The following is a 23,711-nucleotide window of genomic DNA, read 5'->3' as shown; positions in this document are numbered from 1 at the left end:
TCGCTCTGTCGCCCAGGCTGGAGTGCAGTGGCCGGATCTCAGCTCACTACAAGCTCCGCCTCCCGGGTTCACGCCATTCTCCTGCCTCAGCCTCCCGAGTAGCTGGGACTACAGGCGCCTGCCACCTCGCCCGGCTAGTTTTTTGTATTTTTTAGTAGAGACGGGGTTTCACCGTGTTAGCCAGGATGGTCTCGATCTCCTGACCTCGTGATCCACCCGTCTCGGCCTCCCAAAGTGCTGGGATTACAGGCTTGAGCCACCGCGCCCGGCCAGGTAGATCTTAAAACAGGCCAGGTTTTATTTTTGTTTTGGAAACAGCAGATTTCTATACAAGATGGTCCCCTCTACTGTAACCCTAAAAAACAAATAACGTGAAGTTCTTGTTTCCACTTTTGAAACCCACAGTTCTGCTATTTCACAATGGGATTTGAGACTAAGTAAGTACACTTTTGATGGTGACAGAGTAATATCAATGTCTAAAGTTTTGGTCTATCTCTCAAAATTGAGAACGTGACCAAAAGGGAGAAATTGTTAAATTAATGATCTCTGAAGGTGCCCCCTTTCATGTTTAACTCCGGTCACTAGGTTTTTCGTACATAGTAAACTGAAACCTAACTGGGTATATAAATGGACTGTAACCCATTATTGTACCAAACACTGTGCTTTTGCCAAAAAAAGAACATGAAGTGTTTAAATTGTAATTAAATCAGGTAAATCTCAACCTGTAATCAATCTGGCTGTTTCTGTACCTCACTTTCATTTTCCGTATGTCACTTTGCTTTTGCTGTCCATACATCTGTTTTCATCAGGTGGTTGTGCTAGAGTCTGTCTGCGCCTACCCTGGATCCACAGGCTACCCAGTTTGCAAATCATCCCACGCTCAATTGAATTCTGTTGCTCACGCCTGTAATCCCAGCACTTGGGGAGGACGAGGCAGGTGGATCACGAGGTCAGGAATTTGAGAGCAGCCTGACCAACATGGTAAAACCCCGTCTCTACTAAAAATACAAAAATTAGCTGGTTGTGGTGGCGCATGCCTGTAATCCAGGTACTCAGGAGGTTGAGGCAGGAGAATTGCTTGAACTGGGGAGGTGGAGGTGGCAGTGAGCCGAGATCGCACTGCTGCACTCCAGCCTGGGTGACAGAGCGAGACTCCATCTCAAAAATAAAAAATAAATTTAAAAAATTAATTTATCTAAAGATTTTTTCTTTTAATGGATTTCAAATATTTTCTATGATGAAAAGTAAATAATGTGCTGTTGGGCTGTGATTTTCTAAACTCATCCCTCAGCTATTTCCCCAAATTATTTGATGTCTTTTCAAAATGCTTCTCCAATTTTTTTCTTTTCTTTTTTTTTTTGAGACTGGGTCTCACTCTGTCACCCAGTCTTGATTGCAGTGGTGTAACTACTTACAGCTCACTGCAACCTTGGCATTCCAGGCTTAAGCAGTCCTCCTGCCTCTGCCACCTGAGTAGCTGGGACTATAGGCATGCACCACCATTGGTGGCTAATTTCTTCATTTTTGTCATGGAAACAGAATCTTATTATGTTGCTCAGGCTGCATTGGAACTCCTGAGCTCACATAAATCTCCCATCTCAGCCTCCCAAAGTGTTAAAAATACAGGTGTGATCCACTGTGTGCTTCTGCAATTTCTTGTGAGGACTATTCTCAATGATAAAAAAAAAAAAAGTACTCTCTGAGCACAAATCTAAAAGGAATCTGACTTCTTCTATGGAAGTGTCACTCTCCAGGATTTCAAGGGTCTAGGGCAGGGCAGCCACTTTAGTAGTGTAATCTATGGAGGTGCATGGGCTTTGGAGTCAGATAAAGTTGATCCTGAGTCTCAGCCCAGCCACTTAGTAGCTGTAGGTCTTTGCACAAGTTTCTTGATGTGGAGGAGTTCTATATACCACATATGCAAAAAAGATACAATGATACTGATAGTAAAATGATATTTTTTCATCCCTCTTGTATCTATGCCCATAGCCAGGTGCTTTTATAGTTGTTCCCATCAAGATCCGGAATCTGTTTTCAAAACCCTGTATCTGGCTGGCCTTATTTGCTCAGGCCAATAGAAACCTGTGAACATGACAGTGGGCCAGTTTGGGGCCTAGGCTCAAATGGTATTGAATGCTTCCGTTTTTCTTTTAGAATGCTGCCATCTCCGTGTATAATGCCCATGTTAGCCAGCTGGAAAATAAGATACCATGGGGAAGAGAAGCAAGGTGCCCCTGTTGACAGACCCAGAAGCAGAAGCTCACCCCCAGAAGCACAGCTGTCTAGTCAATGAGCAGCTGATGATACATGTCTGAAGGAGCTCAGCTGAGACTAGAAGAATGGCCCCACTCGGCTGGGCCTAAACAGCTGACCGTTTCAATTATAAACTAATACGTTTTGGATGGTTTGTTATGCTGCAATGGCTAACTAATACATGTACCCAGTGCAGACAGGATGCCAGGATTCCGTGACAGGTTGACTACGAGTTGGCTTCTAACAGTGGGCACCCTCTAGGTACTGATTTCTTCCCCTGATTTAAAGTTGGATGTTTTGTAAGAGAATTTTGGGTAATGCAGTAATACTTGTAGACATGTATGCCTGTGATTGGTGCTTAGACTCACATGGTCCCCCACACGACAGGCGAAAACAGATAAACACAGCCTGACCATTAGGGCCAAGACCAAATAGCAAAATACGTTTGCTTTTAATCTATTTTCTCCATCTCTAAATATTGGAGTTCAAGTGTGTGGACAGAACTGAAGACGTAGTTTTTCTTTCTCCTGTAGCCCCATCATCCTTTGCTCACTATCTGGTCTCTAAAAGAAAGGTGGGCAACAGGTGGCCAGCAGTTGTTTACCTGTGGCTATTTTATTCCTGTTGCCCTCAGCTCTTTCTATGGGCACTATCTGGTCCACCCTCGGAACCAAAGAGAGATGTTTGTAGGGAGAGTCTCTTCTTTCACTCTGGCAGACAAGAGATGTTCAGGCCCTTCACACCGCTGATATCAGAGCTGTACTTCAAAGTGACAGCTATGGTCCATGTGTGGCTACTGGGTTCCTATCATGTGCCTGGTCTGAAATGCAATATGCTAGAAAGGTAAAATACAAAGTCAGTTTCAAAGATTTAGTTCCATATATTTATATACTTCATCAATAATTACATATTTCTCACACATTAAAATGATAATATTTTGACTATAATGGGTTAATTACATTGTTAACAATCAGTTCAACTTGTTTCTTTTTAAAGTTTGGCTACTAGAAAATTTAAAATCCACACGTGGCTGTGGATTTTGTAAAATGAAATTTTACAATTTCTAAATTTTTTTCTAAATTTTAGAATTTCATTTTCTAAAATGAAATTTTTCTAAAATGAAAATCATTCAATTCAGATTATTTTCTCTTTTCTACAATCGCAGGCTGCCTGCTCAAAGGGCCGGGCCAGAAGCCAGGAAGGTCATAAAAGCTGAAATTTTAAAATAATTGTCATTATATTCTTTTCATTTGTGTATAGCTTTATAATGTATTATTTATTTATTCATATGACCTTATACACAAGTTTAAAGGCAAATACTCTCTGGTATGGGCCTGGCTCAGCTCAGAGAGGAAGCCCTGTCAGAAGTGGGGGTAGCCTAGGCTGTCACTCTTCATTCAGTACAGAGTCTGATCACATCTTCTGTCACTCAAAGCCTGACGGGGCGGGGATTTAAGCATTATCCAACCAGGGAAGCTGCTCTGGAAATCGTCCAATCAGGCATGCAGCTGGAGCGGACGGGACGGCTTCCGGGTTTGGCGGGGCCTTTGTCTCTTGCTGTAGCCGGAGCTCCAGGTTTCGTCCTCGCTGCTCTGTGTCTTCTGCTCTTGGAGGCCCATCCTCTGTGGCCCTGTGACCTGCAGATATTGGGAGATCCACCGCTAAGACGCCAGGAACCCCTGGAAGCCTAGAAATGGTGAGAGTGCCCGGTCCGACCTCCGGAGAGAAGGGGAAGGGGCTGTTTGGAACTGGTGGGAAGTAGTTGTGACGGGACTCAGGCCTCTCGGCAGTCAGCTCCACGATCTGCGCCCCGAGTTCTCCTTGCCCAGCTTGCCTCAGTGCCCTTCAGCTATAAGATGGCGGCTGCGCTGACAGCCGGGACCCCAGGCATCTTGTCTCTTCCCTTCGCTAGTGACTGTGCTCTGGCCTGGGGGCCCTCTCTGGGCAGCTCTGCACCCGCAGCGCCGCGTCTCTCAGATTGTGCGGGGACCACAGGAGGGTTATCAGGGGAGAATCCTGACTCGGGGTGCGGGTTCATGAATGGGAAGAGCTTTGGTCCGTGGCTTTCCCAGTTCCTCTTTTCTCGTATTAAAAATGTATGGGAGCCACTGCAAAAAAATTAAAGGGTTTTTTTTTTTTTTGAGACGGAGTCTGGCTCTGTCGCCCAGGCTAGGGTTCAGTGGCGCGATCTGGGCTCACTGCAGCCTCCGCCTGCCGGGTTCTGGCGATTCTCCTCCTGGCTCAGCCTCCCGAGTAGCTGGGATTACAGGCGCCTGTCACCGGGCCCGGCTAATTTTTTTCTATTTTTAGTAGAGACGGGGTTTCACCTCGTTGGCCAGGCTGGTCTTGAACTCCTGACCTCGTGATCTGCCTGCCTTGGCCTCCTAAAGTGGTGGGATTACAGGCGTGAGCCACCGCGCCTGGCTTAAATAATTTGATCAAACAGTGATTCAAGAATCATAGAGCTCTCAGCTATGGTTTGTAGTTTGTTGTCTATGGGAGAGGCTTGAAGGAAAGTCATTTATAAAATGCATTATGAAGAAAACTAAATTTAGTAATTGGTTAGGTACAGTAACGTAGTTTCTTAATTTGTACAATATCGGTGAAGATTTCCTGGTTGTGTAATCAGAGATTAATTAGCAGTTTATATTTGTTTAAGCCTACATTTTCTCTGAATGTAGTAATTAAAAAAAAATGCACCTGAGTTGGATTTTTTTTTTTAAGTAGGAACCCAGGGACTAGAGACACCTCAGTCTAATTGCCTGTCACTTAATTATTTTAATTATTTTCACACTCCACGGGGAACTGATTTTCTGCTGCATTTTTCACCTGTGTCCCAGGCAGGGTCTTAAATCTAACCCCTATCCCCCATTTCTCCAGCCTTACGCTGGCTTGCAGTAAGATATTAAATTTCCAATTTCTTCTGGCATTCCCAAATGCCAACTTTTCCTCCCTAATTCACATTATTACCTATTTGTCCTTTGGTGTACTTGTTTATGCCATATTTTAATTGTTTTTGACAAAGCATTAAATGGTGCTTCTAAGATTTGTTATCCGTTTGTAAATATTTCCCATGAAAAGGAAACAAAGACTAATCCTCAGACACTGTATTGTAGAAAATCTCTGTGTCTCTTTTCCTTTTATCTTCTCTAGGCACAGAGATCTTATCAGAATGTTTTTGGGTCAAGGTTTTGGTTTGGAAAAATCTATGGGGTGATGTGTCCCAGTGCAGACAGGAGGCCAGGATTCAGTGACAGGTTGACTACGAGTTGGCTTCTAACAGTGGGCACCCTCTAGGTACTGATTTCTTCACCTGATTTAAAGCAGTCCTCAGCTACCCTTTAGTTTTTTCCTGGTCCTGGGTTTCAGTACTATCTGGGGATAAACCAAGATATCCACCATGGTTCTGTCAGCTAAAGTGCCTAGTGAATGTCAGCTTCTGGTTTATTTTCTCCCATAGGATGACCTGAGGTATGGAATGTGTCCTCTCAAGGGAGCAAGTGGATGCCCTGGGGCTGAGAGGAATCTTCTGGTGCACTCTTATTTTGAAAAGGTAACTCCTTGAGACATTAAAATTGTCTTCACCCAACTCAGCTTTCATTTCTTGGAGACACATTGCTGGTCAGCCAATCAGATGCTGGTATTGAGGGGAAAACACAAAAATAATTTCTGCTCCCTGGATTATCTAAGGGGGCAGAAAAATAGTGAAATAAATATAGTTAAAGAAAAATACTGGGGGAAAAAAAGTGAAAGTTTTGTTACTGAAAAGTATTTCAAAAGACAAACAACAACAACAGAACTGACCCCAGTGAGATGGTGTAAGAGCTTGCAAAGTAAAATGCACCTGGGGCAGTCACTGAGGCATAATGCGATGTCTTCTGAATGGTTGGTTCTTGAGCACAGAAGTGAGCAGGAGTGGGTGGAAGGATCTCTCTGGTGATTGAATGACCTGACCTGAAACACGAGTCAGACACATCTGTTATTTAATCAGCACTGCCACTACCTGGGTTTGTCACCTCGAAGAGATTTGTCACTTATTTTGACCTCAGTTTTTTAGCTGTAAATTGCGTTATATTAGTAGGGCTTGAAAGGTAGAAAAATATTTACAAAGGTCATAAAAGAGGTGGATTTCCGAAAAAAAAATCTAATCATATATTTCGTTTGTTAAAAATTTGTTAAAAATTCTCATTTACCTTTTTCTTTCCTAGAGTGAGTTTAGGAATTTTCTCAGGTGTGTTTTTTTTTGTTTTGTTTTGTTTTGTTTTGTTTTATGGCTGGGTGATTTCAAACAGAATTTCAAGGCTTAGCTTTTAGAATGCTACTCCCAGGCAAAATCCCTTCCATTTTAGCTGTAGAAAATGAATACATTTCCACAAGAAAATGTGGTGGATAATTGGTGAGTTACATAGATTCATTAAAACATCAGTTTCTTTTTTTTCAGGGTAAATTTGTGACAGTGAATATCTGTGTTCAAATCCTGTTCTATTGATTTTTGAGTTTCATGCTGAATATTATGAGATGAAACTTGGTACTGTCTAGAAGTGCTCCCATATGACTAATTGTTTATGACATAATTTTAAATGGAATTAATAAAGTAATATATTTATTGTCTGGAAGAAAGAAATAGATACTTTTGCTTTTCTTTCTTTCTTTTCTTTTTTTTTTTTTTTTTTGACACTGAGTCTGGTTCTGTCACCCAGGCTGGAGTGCAATGGCACCATCTTGGCTTACTGCAGCCTCCGCCTCCCGGGTTCAAGTGATTCTCTTGCCTCAGCCTCCTGAGTAGCTGGGATTACAGGCGTGCCACTATGCTCGGCTAATTTTTGTACTTTTAATATGGGTGACAGAGTGAGACTCCATCTCAAAAAAAAAAAAAAGAACTTCCTCTATTCTAATGTCAAATTTCTAATGTTATCAGAAACTTGCATTTAAGAACCTCTGTCAGTGTCTTATAGTTGACTACAAATCATCTTTTGAAGAGGATTGACACAAGATGATTGTCTGGATGGCAAAGTCTTAGGGCAGTTACAGTAAAAAAAGAACATGATTGACAAGGAAATTTGGTTAGCTCTGTGGCATACAATGATTTTAGGTAACAATTGTAATTATTATTATTAGTAGTAGTATTTTTCGAGATTGAGTCTTGCTCTGTCTCCTAGGGGCAATCTTGGCTCACTGCAATCTCCACCTCCCGGGTTCAAGCGATTCTCCCGCCTCAGCCTCACAACTAGCTAAGATTACAGGCACCTGCTATCAAGCCCGGCTAAGTTTTGTATTTTTAATAGAGACGGGTTTCACCATGTTGGACAGGCTGGTCTTGAACTCCTGACCTCAGGTGACCCGCTCGCCTCAGCCTCCCAAAGTGTAATTATTAATAACATACACTTAGTCATATTAGAATTATAGCGATTTCCCTTTTTTTTTTTTTTTTGAGACGGAGTCTCACTCTTTTGCTCAGGCTGGAGTGTGGTGGTGCGATCTCGGCTCACTGGACCTCTGCCACCCAGGTTCAAGTGATTTTCCTGCCTCAGCCTCCTGAGTACCTGGGATTACAGGTGCCTGCCACTGTGCCTGGCTAATTTTTGTATTTTTAGTAGAAACGGAGTTTCACCATCTTGGCCAGGTTGGTCTTGAACTCCTGACTTCATGATCCACCTGCCTCAGCTTCCCAAAGTGCTGGGATTACAGATGTGAGCCACTGCGCCCGGCCTTAATGAATCTTTAGACAAATTTATCCAGTTTTAATGTTTGACCATAAGGTATTATCCTCAAAACTTTTATAACTACACATTTTTTGTTATTAAAGAGTTGATCAAAGCTTTAAGAGAAGCTTGTCATTTTTATCACAGTGTTCAATATATATTACAACTGGATAATACCCCTGTAACTTTAGTTAATGTGCTCACAGAATCTCTTTTACAATTAAATGTTCAAAAATTATCCACAATTGGTTAAAACTTTCAGTTTTATTCTATCTAATTTAAAACAACCTTTTAATCTAGACAAATCTACATTTCTATTTTTTATAAACTTTTATCAAAAACACATTTCATTTTCTTTGCATACGTTGCATGTAAAACTGTTTTATAGAAGTGAAAATTCCATGTTACAATGCTAATTCTTAGTAACTTTTACCCATGGTGAAAACCGTGGTAAGTGGGATTTTAGTTATGTACTAGGTGTGGAGTCTAGGACCCAGGCACAAGTGTAGATAAGGTCTGACTCTTTCCAGTGTGTTAATAGTTAGAGGGTGTAGCTGATTCCATGTGCCCCAGGCCCTACCTAGCTGTAAAGCTGGCAAATTGTACAGTAAGAGCCTTAGTGGCATTTTATGAAGTATTCAGAAGGTCTAATCACCTTTAAATTGTACAACATTTCTTGTATGAAATCCCTTTCATGAATGCTTTCATTTCTTATACAGACTATCTACAATATGTTTGGACTTTCTGATTTGTCGTAAACATCCCTCTTTTTAAATAACCAGTCATTTTATTTTAGGAAAAGAATTTGCTATACAAGATTTTTTTTTAAAATATAAAACCTTTTTTCTTTATAACCTTCTTTGGATAGTAAGGGGGCATGACTAATTCCATATGTCCCCAGGCCTTATTTAGAAGCTAGTGGCTTCGAGATAGGAAAATTGAACAATTTTTAAAAGTCAAAGAAGCAGTTTGTGACCTTCAAGTAGTTGGTAAACCTAGTATCTGACCTGTATCATTTTGATCAAATGTTTGTATTTTGAAGACATTTTATCTTTCCAGTAATCTTTAAAACTGTTTAATTCCCAAAAGATTACTTGTCACATCTACTAAAAGGCATTACACTTTTTACTTTTCTGACAAAATATTTGATTTAAGCTCTTATTGTTTTTAAACCAATTAATCAGAGCTCTTTTATATCACACACACAACACAGAAATATACAGACAAAAGATTCAGTAGTTGTAAGGTTTTTCCTTTGTCAGTTTCTTAATTGAATTACTAGCTTCAGGGTGGATCCCAGGACCAGGAAAACATGTAGTTCTTACAGCCTAAAAGTAAGGTAGCTGGAAGGCAAAACAGATCCTCCAAAACTAAGGGTTCCATTTTAAAATCAGATCCATTTTTAAATGGATCCAAAAAACAATCAGTTTATTCCCATGGAAATCTTATTTCTCAGTTGGGTGTGGGGACATCCCCATACTTTTTATGTGGTCAAGGGCATGTTTCTCTGATTCAAATGTGAAGAGCTATTTCCCTATAACTGCTATTAGCCATCCTCAAAAGTATATTTCTTACCCAATTATTACATATCAAAATTCTTTCATATGTGAAATAATTTCTGATAACCCCAAAAGTAAAAAAATGTCAGATAATGAATGCAAAGCAGAACAGAACCTCAGATTTTGAGAGAGACTTATCCACTTGCAATTCTTGGGGTTTCCTGAGGAGAAAAGAGTGTTTCCCAAACAGGGTCTGTGGTACCTCCTCTGTTTTTCCCAAGGAGTGTTAGGTCAAGCACAATAAAATGGAAGATACTCAATCTATTTGACATTTTACTGCATAATAAAATTATGCAGTCAAAAGGACTTTTGGGGGGTGTACAGTTCTATGAATTCTAACATATCTCTAGGTTTGTGTAACCCACAATATAATCAGGATGCTCAACAGTTCCAACACTCCCCACAACCCCCTCAGCCATCCCATCTTGCCGTGCTCCCCCCACATACAGGCTATCAGAGCTTGAATATCTGTTTTAAATTAAGGCTGACTTTTAAGCATAGTGCTCTTTTAAATTTCTTATTACCAGACTTTAGTCAGGTCAAGCGGCCAATCTCTCTGGCTTTTGAACTTTACCAAAAGCAGCCTCACAGGTATTCTGAGAAAGGAAAACTTAACACGGTTCCTAGAGGGGAAGAGAATCAAAAAATGATTAAAGGCTGGGCGCGGTGGCTCAAGCCTGTAATCCCAGCACTTTGGGAGGCCGAGACGGGCGGATCACGAGGTCAGGAGATCGAGACCATCCTGGCTAACACGGTGAAACCCCGTCTCTACTAAAAAATACAAAAAACTAGCCGGGCGAGGTGGCAGGCGCCTGTAGTCCCAGCTACTCAGGAGGCTGAGGCAGGAGAATGGCGTAAACCCGGGAGGCGGAGCTTGCAGTGAGCTGAGATCCGGCCACTGCACTCCAGCCCGGGCGACAGAGCAAGACTCCGTCTCAAAAAAAAAAAAAAAAAAAAAAGATTAAAGGTCACCGAAGTATCAAACAAGAAAGTACTCATTCCCTAAGCTGGAAATTGAACCCTGAACCTGGGCCACCATTGTGATGGTGGAGACCAAGAGAAAGTACTGTCACATGGTTACAAGGTCAGTCTTCCAAGGACATGACTGACCAGCTTACTGGGCCATCTTGAACCTTTGAGGTCCTAGGCCAGCATTCTATCCTGAGGTACCCCCTCTTAATGACAGAACAATACAGAAAGACATTTATAGCACAAAGTACAACAGATTTGTTATGTCTTAAGACTAGTATCACAAATGCATTTTTCAATTAAAACTTTACAGAGGAGATAAACAGTGATTTTTGCCATTCATTCAATGAGTTTGCATATATAGAGAGAGGCCAGAATTCTGTTTGGTAAGAAATTTGTACCCTTCTGCCAGCATGCCAAGCTTCTGGGTTCCTTTTCCCTGAGTGGCCCTAGTGACATGGCTGGCTGCCCCACAGCACAGGGGGCCAAGCCACAACACAGAGGAAAATTATCTTCTTTCATTTTGGCCAGAGCAAAATATGTGTGACAAAACACATATTTTTTTATATTGATTGCCTCTCTACTTAGCAATCAATATCAAACTGACAAGCCTCAAACTTACCCCCAGTTGGGCCCTATTATCATTAATTCAACCTTCAATCAGGAGTTTCAACTTGTGGCCTCTGGGCAAGATGGTCACCCTGAGTAATGGAAAAGATAATAAAGGGAAAGGAGAGAAAAAAGCATTGCCTGTGGCGGGGTAGGGAAGGCAAAGAGCTCAGGGAGGCCGGTGAAAGACCCACCAACTGCAGCAACAATTGGCCGGGCGCGGTGGCTCAAGCCTGTAATCCCAGCACTTTGGGAGGCCGAGGCGGGCGGATCACGAGGTCAGGAGATCGAGACCATCCTGGCTAACATGGTGAAACCCCGTCTCTACTAAAAATACAAAAAAACTAGCCGGGCGTGGTGGCGGGCGCCTGTAGTCCCAGCTACTCGGAGGCTGAGGCAGGAGAATGGCGTGAACCTGGGAGGCGGAGCTTGCAGTGAGCCGAGATCGCGCCACTGCACTCCAGCCTGGGTGACACAGCGCGAGACTCCGTCTCAAAAAAAAAAAAAAAAAAAAAGAAAAGCTCAGGTGGCTGCTTGTCGGTAGGAAAAGGATCTTTCCAGCAGTCCCGTCAGCTCTCAAGTTCTCCCTTTTGGAGAGGAAAAAGCTCCCCATGTTCCGTGGTCCTGGAGATGCCTCATTCTGTCACTCATATCTACCAGCAAAGAGTGCAAGACAGCTTAATCAAGAAAGAATAGCAATTAACATCCCATAGTACCAAACCAGTTCTTAGCTGAGAGGGACTTTACTGAGAGGGGTGTCTAACCTTCTAAATCTTAACAAGGACTATAACCTTCCTAAGTTGGGCCTCGAATCCAAGTTCAGTCAATCATCCCTGCCTTTTATTAAGAGGCGCCTTTGGCCGGGTGCGGTGGCTCAAGCCTGTAATCCCAGCACTTTGGGAGGCCGAGACGGGCGGATCACGAGGTCAGGAGATCGAGACCATCCTGGCTAACACGGTGAAACCCCGTCTCTACTAAAAAATACAAAAAACTAGCCAGGCGAGGTGGCGGGCGCCTGTAGTCCTAGCTACTCGGGAGGCTGAGGCAGGAGAATGGCATGAACCCGGGAGGCGGAGCTTGCAGTGAGCTGAGATCCGGCCACTGCACTCCAGCCTGGGCGGCAGAGCGAGACTTCGTCTCAAATAAATAAATAAATAAATAAATAAATAAATAAAAATAAAAAGAGGAGCCTTTAACTCTGCTTTAGGAGAGACTGTAATTCCCCTAAGTTGGGCCCCTAACCCAATCTCATGCTTTACCCAGGTATATGCACCCTACTCACTCAGTGTCAGCCGTTAGTGGGCACAGATGGTTTTCCTTTGGGTCAGAGGTCTCTTCAATATAGTCCCTTTGTGGTTGCCAGAAAAATGTTACTGGAAAGAAGTCCTGACCCATACCCCAAGAGAGGGTTCTTGGATCTTACTCAAAAAAGAATTCAGGGCGAGTCTATAGAGTAAAGTGAAAGCAAATTTATTTATTTATTTATTTTTTGAGACAGAGTTTCGCTCTTGTTGCCCAGACCGGAGTGCAATGGCGCGATCTCGGCTCACTGCAACCTCTGCCTCCCGAGTTCAAGCGATTCTCCTGCCTCAGCCTCCCTAGTAGCTGGGATTACAGGCATGGGCCACCACGCCCAGCTAATTTTGTATTTTTAGTAGAGACCGGGTTTCTTCATGTTGGTCAGGCTGGTCTCAAACTCCCGACCTTAGGTGATCCACCTGTCTTGGCCTCCCAAAGTGCTGGGATTACAGGCGTGAGCCACTGCACCCGGCCTGTAAATTTATTAAGAAAGTGAAGAAATAAGAGAATGGCTTTCTCCATAGGCTGGTTGCCCATTTTTATGGTTATTTCTTAGTTTTATGGTAAGCAAGGGGTGGAATATTTATGGCTCTCCTGTTTAGACCATTATGGTGTAACTTCCTGATGTTGCCATGGCGTTTGTAAACTGTCGTGGCACTGGTGGGAGTGTAGCGGTGAGGATGACCAGAGGACACTCTCGTCAACATCTTGGTTTTGGTGACTTTTATCCCACTTCTTTACTGCAAGCTGTTTTATCAGCTAGCTGTTTATGACCTGTATCTTGTGCTGACCTCATATCTCATCTTGTGACTTAGAATGCCCACCATCTGGGAATGCAGCCCAGTGGGTCGCAGCCATATTTTACTCAGCCCCTATTCAAAATCGAGTTGCTCTAGTTCAATATATCATTGACAGAGTCTGTGTCTGGCTATGTGATAAAAAAGAAAAGAGAGCACCATGTAATTCATAATGGAAGAGTGTTTCTTTCCATAAGCTGTTCCTGGAGAACACAAAGGATGAAAAATTTTATTAATCACAGCTATTTACCAGGGTTATCTATATGTTTCATCTTTCCCCACCTCTTCTTTTTGTTCCATACATTTCTTCTGTTTGATTTTTCCTGAGTTGTATCTTTTATAATCAGTAAACGTAACTCCAGTGTTTTGCTGAGTTCTGTGAGTAGCTCCATCAAATTATTGAACTTGAGGAAGGTCGCAGGAGTCCTCAGTTTTTAAACAGTAGCTCAGAAGTGTAGATGGGCCTATGGGGTTTGTGACTGGCAACTGCAATGAGGGCAATGTTATGAGACTAAGCCCTGAATCAGGGTCTTTGCTGACTCTGCATGGTGTCAGAATTCAAATGTTAGACATTGAATTGGTGCTAGAGAATTGCTTGGTGTTCAGCAAACTCTACAGATTTGGTGCTAATAGAAGGATATCACGGAGACCTGGCCTGGAATGGAACTCTTGGTGTCTTGCAATGGGAGGCTCTGTTCTCTGTGTAAAGGAAGACAGAGCCTTTCATTGTCGTGTGATTCCAGGTCTCCTCCTAGGGTAAGAGAGGATGAAAACTTAGAGGAAAGGAACTCTGATGACAGACCCCCTTTTCCCACAGCTGTCACCACAGGATTCTGACCCACTCACAGACATACCCACTAGACATTGACATGTCCACACCCCTCCCAGGACTAGTCATCACCCTTGGGAATTTCACCACAGCATTGTGGATCCTAGTATTTCTTGCCTAAAACCCACAAAAGTGTCTACAAGTCTCCTGGCATATCCCAACCCCCAGACAGTGAATCTGCAGCAGCAACCTGTTTTCACCACCTACCTAGGTGGAGACCACCTGTTCATAATCTCATTTGCCTGCATGGACCCAGAAGTAAATCAGAGTACAGCCCCACCTGGGCCACTATCTGCAGAACAAACAATCCAGTTACATTGCATTCTTCCCCACCCATGGGTTTTCTTTTTCTACATGTGTATGTGTGCAGGGTTGTTTATGGGTAAAATTGTGTCATGGGGGTTTGGTGTAGGTGATTTTGTCACTGAGGTACTAAGCATAGCAGCAAAGAGTTATTTTTTTCTGATCCTCTTTGTCTTTTCATCCTCCATTCTCAACTAGGCCCCTGTGACTGTTTCTCCTTTGTGTCCATGTGTTCTTGTTATTTAGCTCTTACTTATAAATGATAACATGGATTTGGTTTTGTGTTTCTGCATTAGTTTTCTAAGGCTAATGGTCTCCAGCGCCATCCCTGTTGCTGCAGAGATCTTAATCTTGGTGGTGTTTTATGGCCACATAATCTTCCATGATGTTTATGTACCATATTTTGTTTTTATTCTTTATTTTTTTTGAAGACAGTGTCTCACTGTGTCACACAGGCTGAAGTGCAGTAGTACAGTCGTGGCTCACTTCAGCCTCAACCTCCAAGGCTCAAGGGGTCCTCCTACCTCAGCCCATTAAGTAACTGGGACTACAGGCACACACTACCACGTCTGACTAATTTTTTTCATATTTTGTAGAGATGAGGTTTTGCCATGCTGCCCAGGCTCGTCTTGAACTCTTGAGCTAAGGTAATCCACCTGCCTCAGCCTCCCAAAGTGCTGGGATTACAAGAATGAGCTTTGTTGTCTGACCATACCATATTTTTTCCAATCTAGGCTACCATTGATAGGCATTTAGGTTTATTCCATGTCTTTGTTATTGTGAACAGTGCTGAAATGAACATGCATGTGCATGTGACTTTATGGTAGAATAATTTATATTTCTTTGAATATACACCAAATTAAGAGGTTACTGAGTCCAACAGTAATTCTGTTTTTAGTTCTGTGAGGAATCGCCACACTGCTTTTCACAATGGTTGAACTAATTTACACTCCCACCAGCAGTGTATAAGCATTCCCTTTTGTCTGCAACCTTGCCAAGTATCTGTTAGTGACTATTTTTTTCTTTTGAGACAGAGTCTCACTCTGTGACCCAGGCTGGAGTTCAGTGGCATGATCTTGACTCACTGCAACCTCTGCCTCATGGGTTCAAGCAATTCTCATGCCTCAGCCTCTTGAGCAGCTGGAACTACAGACATGCACCACCACGCCCTGCTAATTCTTGTATTTTCAGTAGAGATGAAGTTTTCCTATATTGGCCAGGCTGGTCTGGAACTCCTGACCTCAAGTGATCCACCTGCCTTGGACTCCCAAAGTGCTAGAATTACAGGCATGTGACACCACACCAGCTAATTTTTGTATTTTTAGTAGAGGCAGGGTTTCACCACTTTGGCCAGGCTGGTATCGACCTTCTTACCTCAAGTGATTCACCTGCCTCAGCCTCCCAAAATGCTGGGATTACAGATGTGAGCCACTGCTCCCAGCTTATTCCAGCACCATTTATTAAATAGGAAATTCTTCCCACATTCCTCTTGTCAGCTTTGTCAAAGATCAGATAGTTGGAGGTGTGTGGCATTATTTCTGGGCTCTCTATTCTGTTGCATTTTTGTATGCATCTCTTTTTGTATCAGTATTATGCTGCTTTGATTACTGTAGCCCTTTAGTGTAGTTTGAAGAGGGGTAATGTAATGCTTCCAGCTTTGTTCTTTTTGCTTAAAATTGCCTTGGCTATTCAGGCTCATTTTAGTTCCATATAAATTTTAAAATAGTTAATTTTTAGTTCTGTTTATAATGTTTTTGGTAGTTTGTTAGGAATAGCATTAAGTCAGTAAATTTCTTTGGGTAGTTTTGACATTTTAATGATATTAATCTTTTCTATCCATGAGCATAAAATGGTTTTTCATTTGTTTGTGTCATCTTTCCTTTCTTTAAGAAGTGGTTGGTCATCTTGTCATAGAGATCTTTCACATTCCTAGTTAGCTGTATTCCTATATATTTATGTGTGTGTATGTGGCAATTGTGAATGGCATTATGTTTTTTATTTGACTTTTGGCTTGGATGTTGATGTACAGGGATGCTACTGATTTAGTATCCTGAAACATTGCTGAAGTTGCTTATCAGTTTAGAGAGGTTTTCTGCTGAGACTGTACCAATTCTATGTCGAATAGGAGTTTTGAGGGAAGGCATCCTCGTCTTGTGCCAGTTTTCAAGGAGGAATGCTTCCCACTTGTGTCCGTTTAGTATGTTGGCTGTAAGATTGTCAAAGATGACTCATTATTTTGAAGTATGTGCCTTCAGTGCCTAGCTTGTTGAGGGTTTTTTTTTGTGTTTTTTTTTTTGAGACGGAGTCTCGCTGTGTCGCCCAGGCTGGAGTGCAGTGGCTGGATCTCAGCTCACTGCAAGCTCCGCCTCCCGGGCTTACGCCATTCTCCTGCCTCAGCCTCCGGAGTAGCTGGGACTACAGGCGCCCGCCACCACGCCCGGCTAAGTTTTTGTATTTTTTTAGTAGAGACGGGGTTTCACTGTGTTAGCCAAGATGGTCTCGATCTCCTGACCTCGTGATCCGCCCGTCTCGGCCTCCCAAAGTGCTGGGATTACAGGCTTGAGCCACCGCGCCCGGCCGAGGGTTTTAAACATGAAGGATAGTAAATTATATTGAAAACTTTCTAGAATCTATTGAAATAATCCTGTGGTTTTTGTCTTTTGTTTTGGCTTATGTGATGAGTAACATTTTTTTACTCTTTTTAAAAATTTCTTCTAAAAAAGCAGGGGGATACACATGCAGAACATGCAGGTTTGTTACATAGGTATATGTGCCATGGTGGTTTGGTGCGCCTATTCGCCCATCCTCTAAATTCTGTCTCCTCACCATTCACCCCTCAACAGGTCCTCGTGTGTGTAGTTTCACTCTCTGTGTCCATGTGTTCTTATTTTTCAGCTCCCACTTATGAATGAGAGCATGCAATGTTTGGTTTTCTGTTCCTGTGTTAGTTTGCTGAGGATGCTGGCTTTTAGCTTCATTCATGTTCCTGCAGAGGACATGATCTCATTCCTTTTGATGGCTGCATAGTATTCCATGGCATGTATGTACCACATTTTCTTTATCCACTCTATCATTGATGGGCATTTGGGTTGTAACTAGTGCTGCGGTAGACATGCGCGTGCATGTGTCTTTATAGTAGAATATTTTATATTCCTTTGGGTATATACCCAGTAATGGGATTGCTGGATCAAATGGTATTTCTGGTCTAGATCCTTGAGGAATGACCATACTGTCTTCCACAATGGTTAATTTGCCTTCCCACCAACAGTGTAAAAGTGTTCCATTTCTCCTCAGCCTCACCAGCATCTGCTTCTCGACTTTTTATTATTTACCATTCTGACTGGTGTGAGATGTATGTATCTCATTGTGGTTTTGATTTGCATTTTCCTGATGATCAGTGATGTTGAGATTTTTTTTTTTCTTTCTTTTTTTTTTTTTGAGTTGGAGTTTCACTCTTATTGCCCAGGCTGGAGTGCAATAGCGTGATCTTGGCTCACTGCAACCTCCACCTCCTGGGTTCAAGTGAATCTCCTGCCTCAGCCTCCCGAGTAGCTGGGATTACAGGCATGCGCCACCACGCCTGGCTAATTTTGTATTTTTAGTAGAGACAGGTTTCTCCATGTTGGCCAAGCTGGTCTCGAACTCCTAATCTCAGGTGATCCAGCTGCCTCAGCTTCCCAAAGTGCTGAGATTACAGGCATTAGCCACATGCCCAGCTGAGTGTTTTTTCCTTATTTGTTGGCCACGTACACGTCTTCTTTTGAGAAGTGTCTTTTCATGTTTTGCCCACTTTGTGATGGGGTTATTTTTTCTTTTAAATTTGTATAAGTTCTTTTCTAGATATTAGACTTTGTCAGATGGGTAGATTGCAAACATTTTCTCCTGTTCTCTCGGTTGCCTGTTCACTCTAATGATAGTTTCTTTTGCTGTGCAGAAGCTCTTTAGTTTAATTAGATCCCATTTGTCAAATTTTGGCTTTTGTTGCAATTGCTTTTGGTGTTTTTGTCATGAAGTCTTTCCCATGCTTTTGTCCTGAATGGTATTGCCTAGGTTTTCATTTAGGGTTTTTATGGTTAAACATTTAAGTGTTTAACCCATCTTCAGTTAATTTTTGTGTAAGTTAACTTTTGTATAATTTTGTAAGGAAGGGGTTCAGTTTCAGTTTTCTGCATATGGCTAGCCAGTTTCCCCAGCACCATTTACTTAATAGAAGATCCTTTCCCCATTGCTTTTATCAGGTTTGTCAAAGGTCAGATGGTTGTAAATGTGTGGTGTTAATTTCTGAGGTCTCTGTTCTGTTCCATTGGTTTTTAACATGAAGGGATGCTGAATTTTATCAAAGGTTTTTTTCTATTGAGATAATTATGTTTGTTTTTTTTTAATTAAAAGAGTTTATTAGCTTTTAATATAAGAATGAGAAATAAAAACCACATAAATTGTAACATTCTTTTTAAAATAAAATGGCTATTAATACTTGAATCTCCAAGCTCTGAACTCCATAAACAATGTTTCTTTCTTTTTTTTTTTTTTTTGAGGTGGTAGATTGTAATATTTTTATATAATTATTTAACATGTATTTATATGTCCTTTAAAAATGATGGAAATTGCAGCACAATATGATGTGAAGCATTGCTATAGTGGAGGAAGTATTCCTGGCCCAGAAATGCTTTGTTTATGAGCAAGGTTCCTAGGATTAGATTTGAGAAAGTAGGAGAAATAGATTTCACATAGTTGAGAACACTAATCTCCTTTTAGTTTTTCAAATGTAGATGACATTATCAGTCTCCTAAAATTATTTTTTCCTTTCCTTTTAAAGCCTGAAATAAGTGTTCCTAAGGGTTAGGTGAGTTATTTCTTAAATAGCAGGATTTTTTGGACACCTACAGCTTGGTAGCATGTAAGATGATAAAACAGCTGTTCATATCACCTTCTGTCATTAGGGTCCAATTATTTTTATTACATGTTAATTAACACTGCCCTTCAAAATCTTCCTTTACATTAAAGAAACTTCGGTGATCAATACATATAGAGCACAGCTCTACAAGTAACTCCTTTTAAAAAGAAAAGGGCATTTTATGGAGATACAAGATATTCCAAATGTTTAATGTAATTGTAAGCTTTGATACTTGTAGAAGTATAAATGCTACAAACCTTCACAAAACCTTGCCTGAATGTTTTTCTTTTCCTTCTTTTGAAAGGGGATCTGGATGTCACCCAGGCTGGAGTGCAGTGGCATGATCACGGCCCACTGCAGCCTTGACCCCTGAGGCCCAAGTGATCCTCCCACCTCAGTCTCCTGAGTAGCTGGAACTACAGACACATGCCACTATATCCAACTAATTATTTTTATTTCTTCTTATTATTATTATTTTACAGACAGGGTTTCACTATGTTGAGTAGACTGGTCTTGAACTGCTGCGCTCAAGTAATCCTCCCACCTCAGCCTCCCAAAGTACTGAGATAATAGGCATGAATCACTATGCCCAGCGCATTTATTTTGCATTTAATTTTGCATTTTTCTAAGAGATGGGGTCCCGATATGTTGTCCAGGTTGAAGTGCAGTAGCTATTTCTATAGACACCATCACGGTACACTGCAGCCTCCAATACCTGACCCCAAGCAATCCTCCAGCCCCAGCCCCCCAAGTAGCTGGAACCTCAGGCATGCACCACCACACCCAGCTTCATTTTGAGAATTTTGAATATAAAGCTTTTAATTTTTTGCTTCAGTCAATGTCTGCCATCTTCAAGAGTGACTGAAACAAAAAATCAATAGCCTAACATTCAGGAGACAAATGCCGGCTGCACCTGCAGTCTCAGTCACTCATGTGGCCAAGGCTAGAGGATGGCCCGAAGCCAGGAAGTTCTAGGCTGCAGTGCACCATGACTTCACCCGTGAATAGCCACCGCATTCCAGCCTGGACAACACAGCAAGACCCCCATCTCGTAAAGAAAACAAAACAAAACTCTCAAACGATGTTTTTCAAAGGTTTATAGCATTTATACTCATGCTGCAGTGCCTTGGAGGGCCCAAACTATATTAAAGCTTAAAACTGCTTCACTTTTCTTTAACTGTCACTGAACCACCATGTTGGTTGGCATTATGAAAATATCTTTTAATACATTTATTTAACAAGATAAAAATTATCAGAAAATGAGAAGCACCATTTATAGTTCACAAGAAATGCAACATGGACTCCAATAGAATTAGATATTAATAACCAATACTTCCTCTGTTTATGACCCCAAACATGCTAAAATGCTAAAGTAACGCTTGCAAAGAATATGAATGACAAATGTTATCCATCAGCTTTTTGGTTTAAAATGATTGCCAATGACTAGCAGCTTCAAGGGTAACAGTAGGGAGGAAGAACCCTTGAATCCCTAACAATGCTGCAGTCAGCTCCTAAGTGGCTTTAGTTAGAGTCCTTTGTTTTAATGGTAATACTGCATTGATTCTAAAGGCATATGCAGCAAAATGCGCAGGGGGAGAAAAACTGGAAGAAACATAAAAGTTATATGGTTAGTGTCTTTAAAGTCTAAAAATTTAAACTATTGTTTTTTGTTTTTTTTTTTTTAAGACGGAGTCTGGCTCTGTCGCCCAGGCTAGAGTGCAGTGGCCGGATCTCAGCTCACTGCAAGTTCTGCCTCCCGGGTTTATGCCATTCTCCTGCCTCAGCCTCCCGAGTAGTTGGGACTAGCGCCCGCCACCTCGCCCGGCTAGTTTTTTGTATTTTTAGTAGAGACGGGGTTTCACCGTGTTAGCCAGGATGGTCTCGATCTCCTGACCTCGTGATCCACCCACCTCGGCCTCCCAAAGTGCTGGGATTACAGGCTTAAGCCACCGCGCCCGGCCCCTAAACTATTGTTTAAAAAAAACCTAACATAGTTCACAGCTATCGGCCCACACTGTAAGCAAATATCTGTGTGGGATGGGAGCCTTCATTTTGGAGTGGTTTTTGTAACTCTGTTTACATTAAAAATGACAGAAGAGTGTTTCGTTGCATTGACAAGGTCCCATTCTTTTCTATGGAGTATGATCCTTGTTGTCCATGAGTCTCTTGAATTTGAGCTCTTTCCTTTTGATGAAAACACTAATTTTGCTGGGTTTTGAGCAGGAAAGGTGATATTTCTCCAATGTTTGTAGATGAAGGTCGCATGACATTATAACCCCTCATTTCTCCCTTTAAGAGAGGATGGCTTTAGAGTGCTGAATACCAATGAAGTTATCAGTGCTGAAAGACCTTCGTGTACCTGCTCCACACCAGTCTTTGTCTTCACATAATCTAGAAATAGCCTCTAGGTTCCGTGCTCTTTCTTCACTAAGAGGAGAAAATAGAAAATTCAGGTTGTTGTCATCTGCGTAGGAGAGAAGGTCAAAGTAGTGTTTGGCACAAACCTGGCAGGAGCGTTAATATTAAACTGAAGAAGCTCCAAAAAATGCCTTTCCATTTCATTCATGTCTTCAACTGTAATGTCCTTGAGGATCTGGCAGTAGTCCACAGTCCATACAGCCTGATCATCGGAAACCTTGGAGGCAAGAAGAATGGCTCCCAGAACAATCCTTTTCCAGTTAGTGGGACAAATGTTGATTTCAGCGTAAGTTAAAAACTTTTTTCAGTAAACCAAAGTTACTGTTGTACATTCAGCTGTTAGCTGCGCAGCACTAAAAAGAGTACGAACAAATCTGTAAATAAACTTGTGCTCAGGATCATGCTTAAAGTATTCCTGTGGAACTTTTTCTCATGTAAGTGGATGTGATCTCTCATCAGAAATATCCAGGGATCTGTTTGCATCTCTGTTCTTTATGTGGTAATATATTTCTGAGGTCACACATTTTACTGTGGTTCTAAGATTAGGCTGGCTGACTGTTCTGTCATCTAGAAATATTGTTGAGCATGAGCTATACGTTTTACTAAGCTGTCCTGGAGATACATGATTTAAGTGGTTGCTTTTCCTCTTTTCTCGCACATCGGTTTGAGATTTGCTCAGGAAAATTGTGCTTGCCCTTGGATGGTCAGAAGGGTTTGACTCCAAGGCTAAATCTTCGGGTATCTGGCGGTTGCTGACGAGCTGCAGGTGGTGGCCCTGGCCCGCTCCGAAATCCAACTTGGCAAGCTCCACAGCAGCGGGAGCTACTGCCACCGCATCCCCTACCCGGATGCCGCCTCGTAGATGTCGGATGCGCAGTACACCTCAGACCCTGCGCACTTGCCCAGCTTGAGGCTGGTACTGGGGGACACGCAATAGGTCAGCGTGTTTCCCATGGGGCGCCTTCGCTTCTCTCCGCTGCCTCCGGCGCCTTCGCTAGCCCCCTACTCCGAGGCCCTGCGCAGCACCCGGTCCCCCAACAATGGCGCTGTCGGGGCTGCACCGCGCAAGCAGATGCCTCCTTTCCTCAGTTCGCCCACCCACCCCACGACCCGCCCCGGGCAGGCCTTGGGCCTCCTCGCACCCTAGCGCCGCTGCCGCGGCCTCCCCAAGCTGACTCCTCTCCAGATAATTATGTGTTTTTGTCTTTTGTTCTCTTTATGTGATGGATTACATTTATTGATTTGCATATGTTGAACCAGCCTTGCATCCCAGGGATGAAGCCAACTTGATAGTGGTGGATACGTTTTTTGATGTACTGCTGGATTCGGTTCTCCAGTATTTTTTTGAAGTTTTTCACATCAGTGCTCCTCAGGGATATTGGCCTGAAGTTTTCTTTTTGTTGTTGTTATTGTGTCTCTTAACAGTTTTGGTATCACAATGATGCTGTTTTTATATAATGAATTGAAAAATAAATCTCTTTTTCTCAATATTTTGAAATAATATTAGAAGTGGTACCAGCTCTTCTTTGTACATCTGGTAGAATTCATCTGCAAACTTGTCTGGTTCTTTTTTATTTGTGGTTGGCTGGCCATTTAAAACCAATTCAATTTTGGTACTTGTTATTGGTCTATTGAGAGATTCAACTTCTTATTTGTTCAGTCTTTGAAAGATGTATTTTCGCTCCAAGGTTATAGTCCTCAAGCTTGACCCAGATGAACTCTCTACTTATGTTCATGTTGCCTCAGTTTTTTCTTTTAGTTAGACATATTATTTAGAGGCCGGGCGCGGTGGCTCAAACCTGTAATCCCAGCACTTTGGGAGGCCGAGACGGGCGGATCACTAGGTCAGGAGATCGAGACCATCCTGGCTAACACGGTGAAACCCCATCTCTACTAAAAAAAAAAAATACAAAAAACTAGCCGGGCGAGGTGGCGGGCGCCTGTAGTCCCAGCTACTCGGGAGGCTGAGGCAGGAGAATGGCATAAACCCGGGAGGCGGAGCTTGCAGTGAGCTGAGATCCGGCCACTGCAGTCCAGCCTGGGCGACAGAGCCAGACTCCGTCTCAAAAAAAAAAAAAA

At 42.3% G+C, this 23,711-nt stretch overlaps 1 protein-coding gene and 2 pseudogenes across 1 annotated transcript in view; 1 reads left to right on the top strand and 2 right to left on the bottom strand.

Moving 5' to 3' along the window:
* Positions 1-23,711, bottom strand: part of LOC112611883 — a 272,327-nt pseudogene that overhangs the window by 209,586 nt on the left and 39,030 nt on the right.
* LOC112612820 (zinc finger protein 100-like) overlaps positions 3,748-23,711 on the top strand; it is a 48,014-nt gene continuing 28,050 nt past the window's right edge. Inside the window, 2 exon segments of the mRNA XM_025367757.1 lie at positions 3,748-3,949; positions 5,714-5,806. Coding sequence (XP_025223542.1) covers positions 3,947-3,949; positions 5,714-5,806 — 96 coding nt within the window. The 5' untranslated portion in view covers positions 3,748-3,946.
* On the bottom strand, positions 21,506-22,586 carry LOC112612832 (annotated as a pseudogene).

This window comes from Theropithecus gelada, chromosome 19, assembly GCF_003255815.1.
Source record: "Theropithecus gelada isolate Dixy chromosome 19, Tgel_1.0, whole genome shotgun sequence".
Taxonomy (NCBI): domain Eukaryota; kingdom Metazoa; phylum Chordata; class Mammalia; order Primates; family Cercopithecidae; genus Theropithecus; species Theropithecus gelada.
This window is presented reverse-complemented; position numbering and strand designations above follow the sequence as displayed.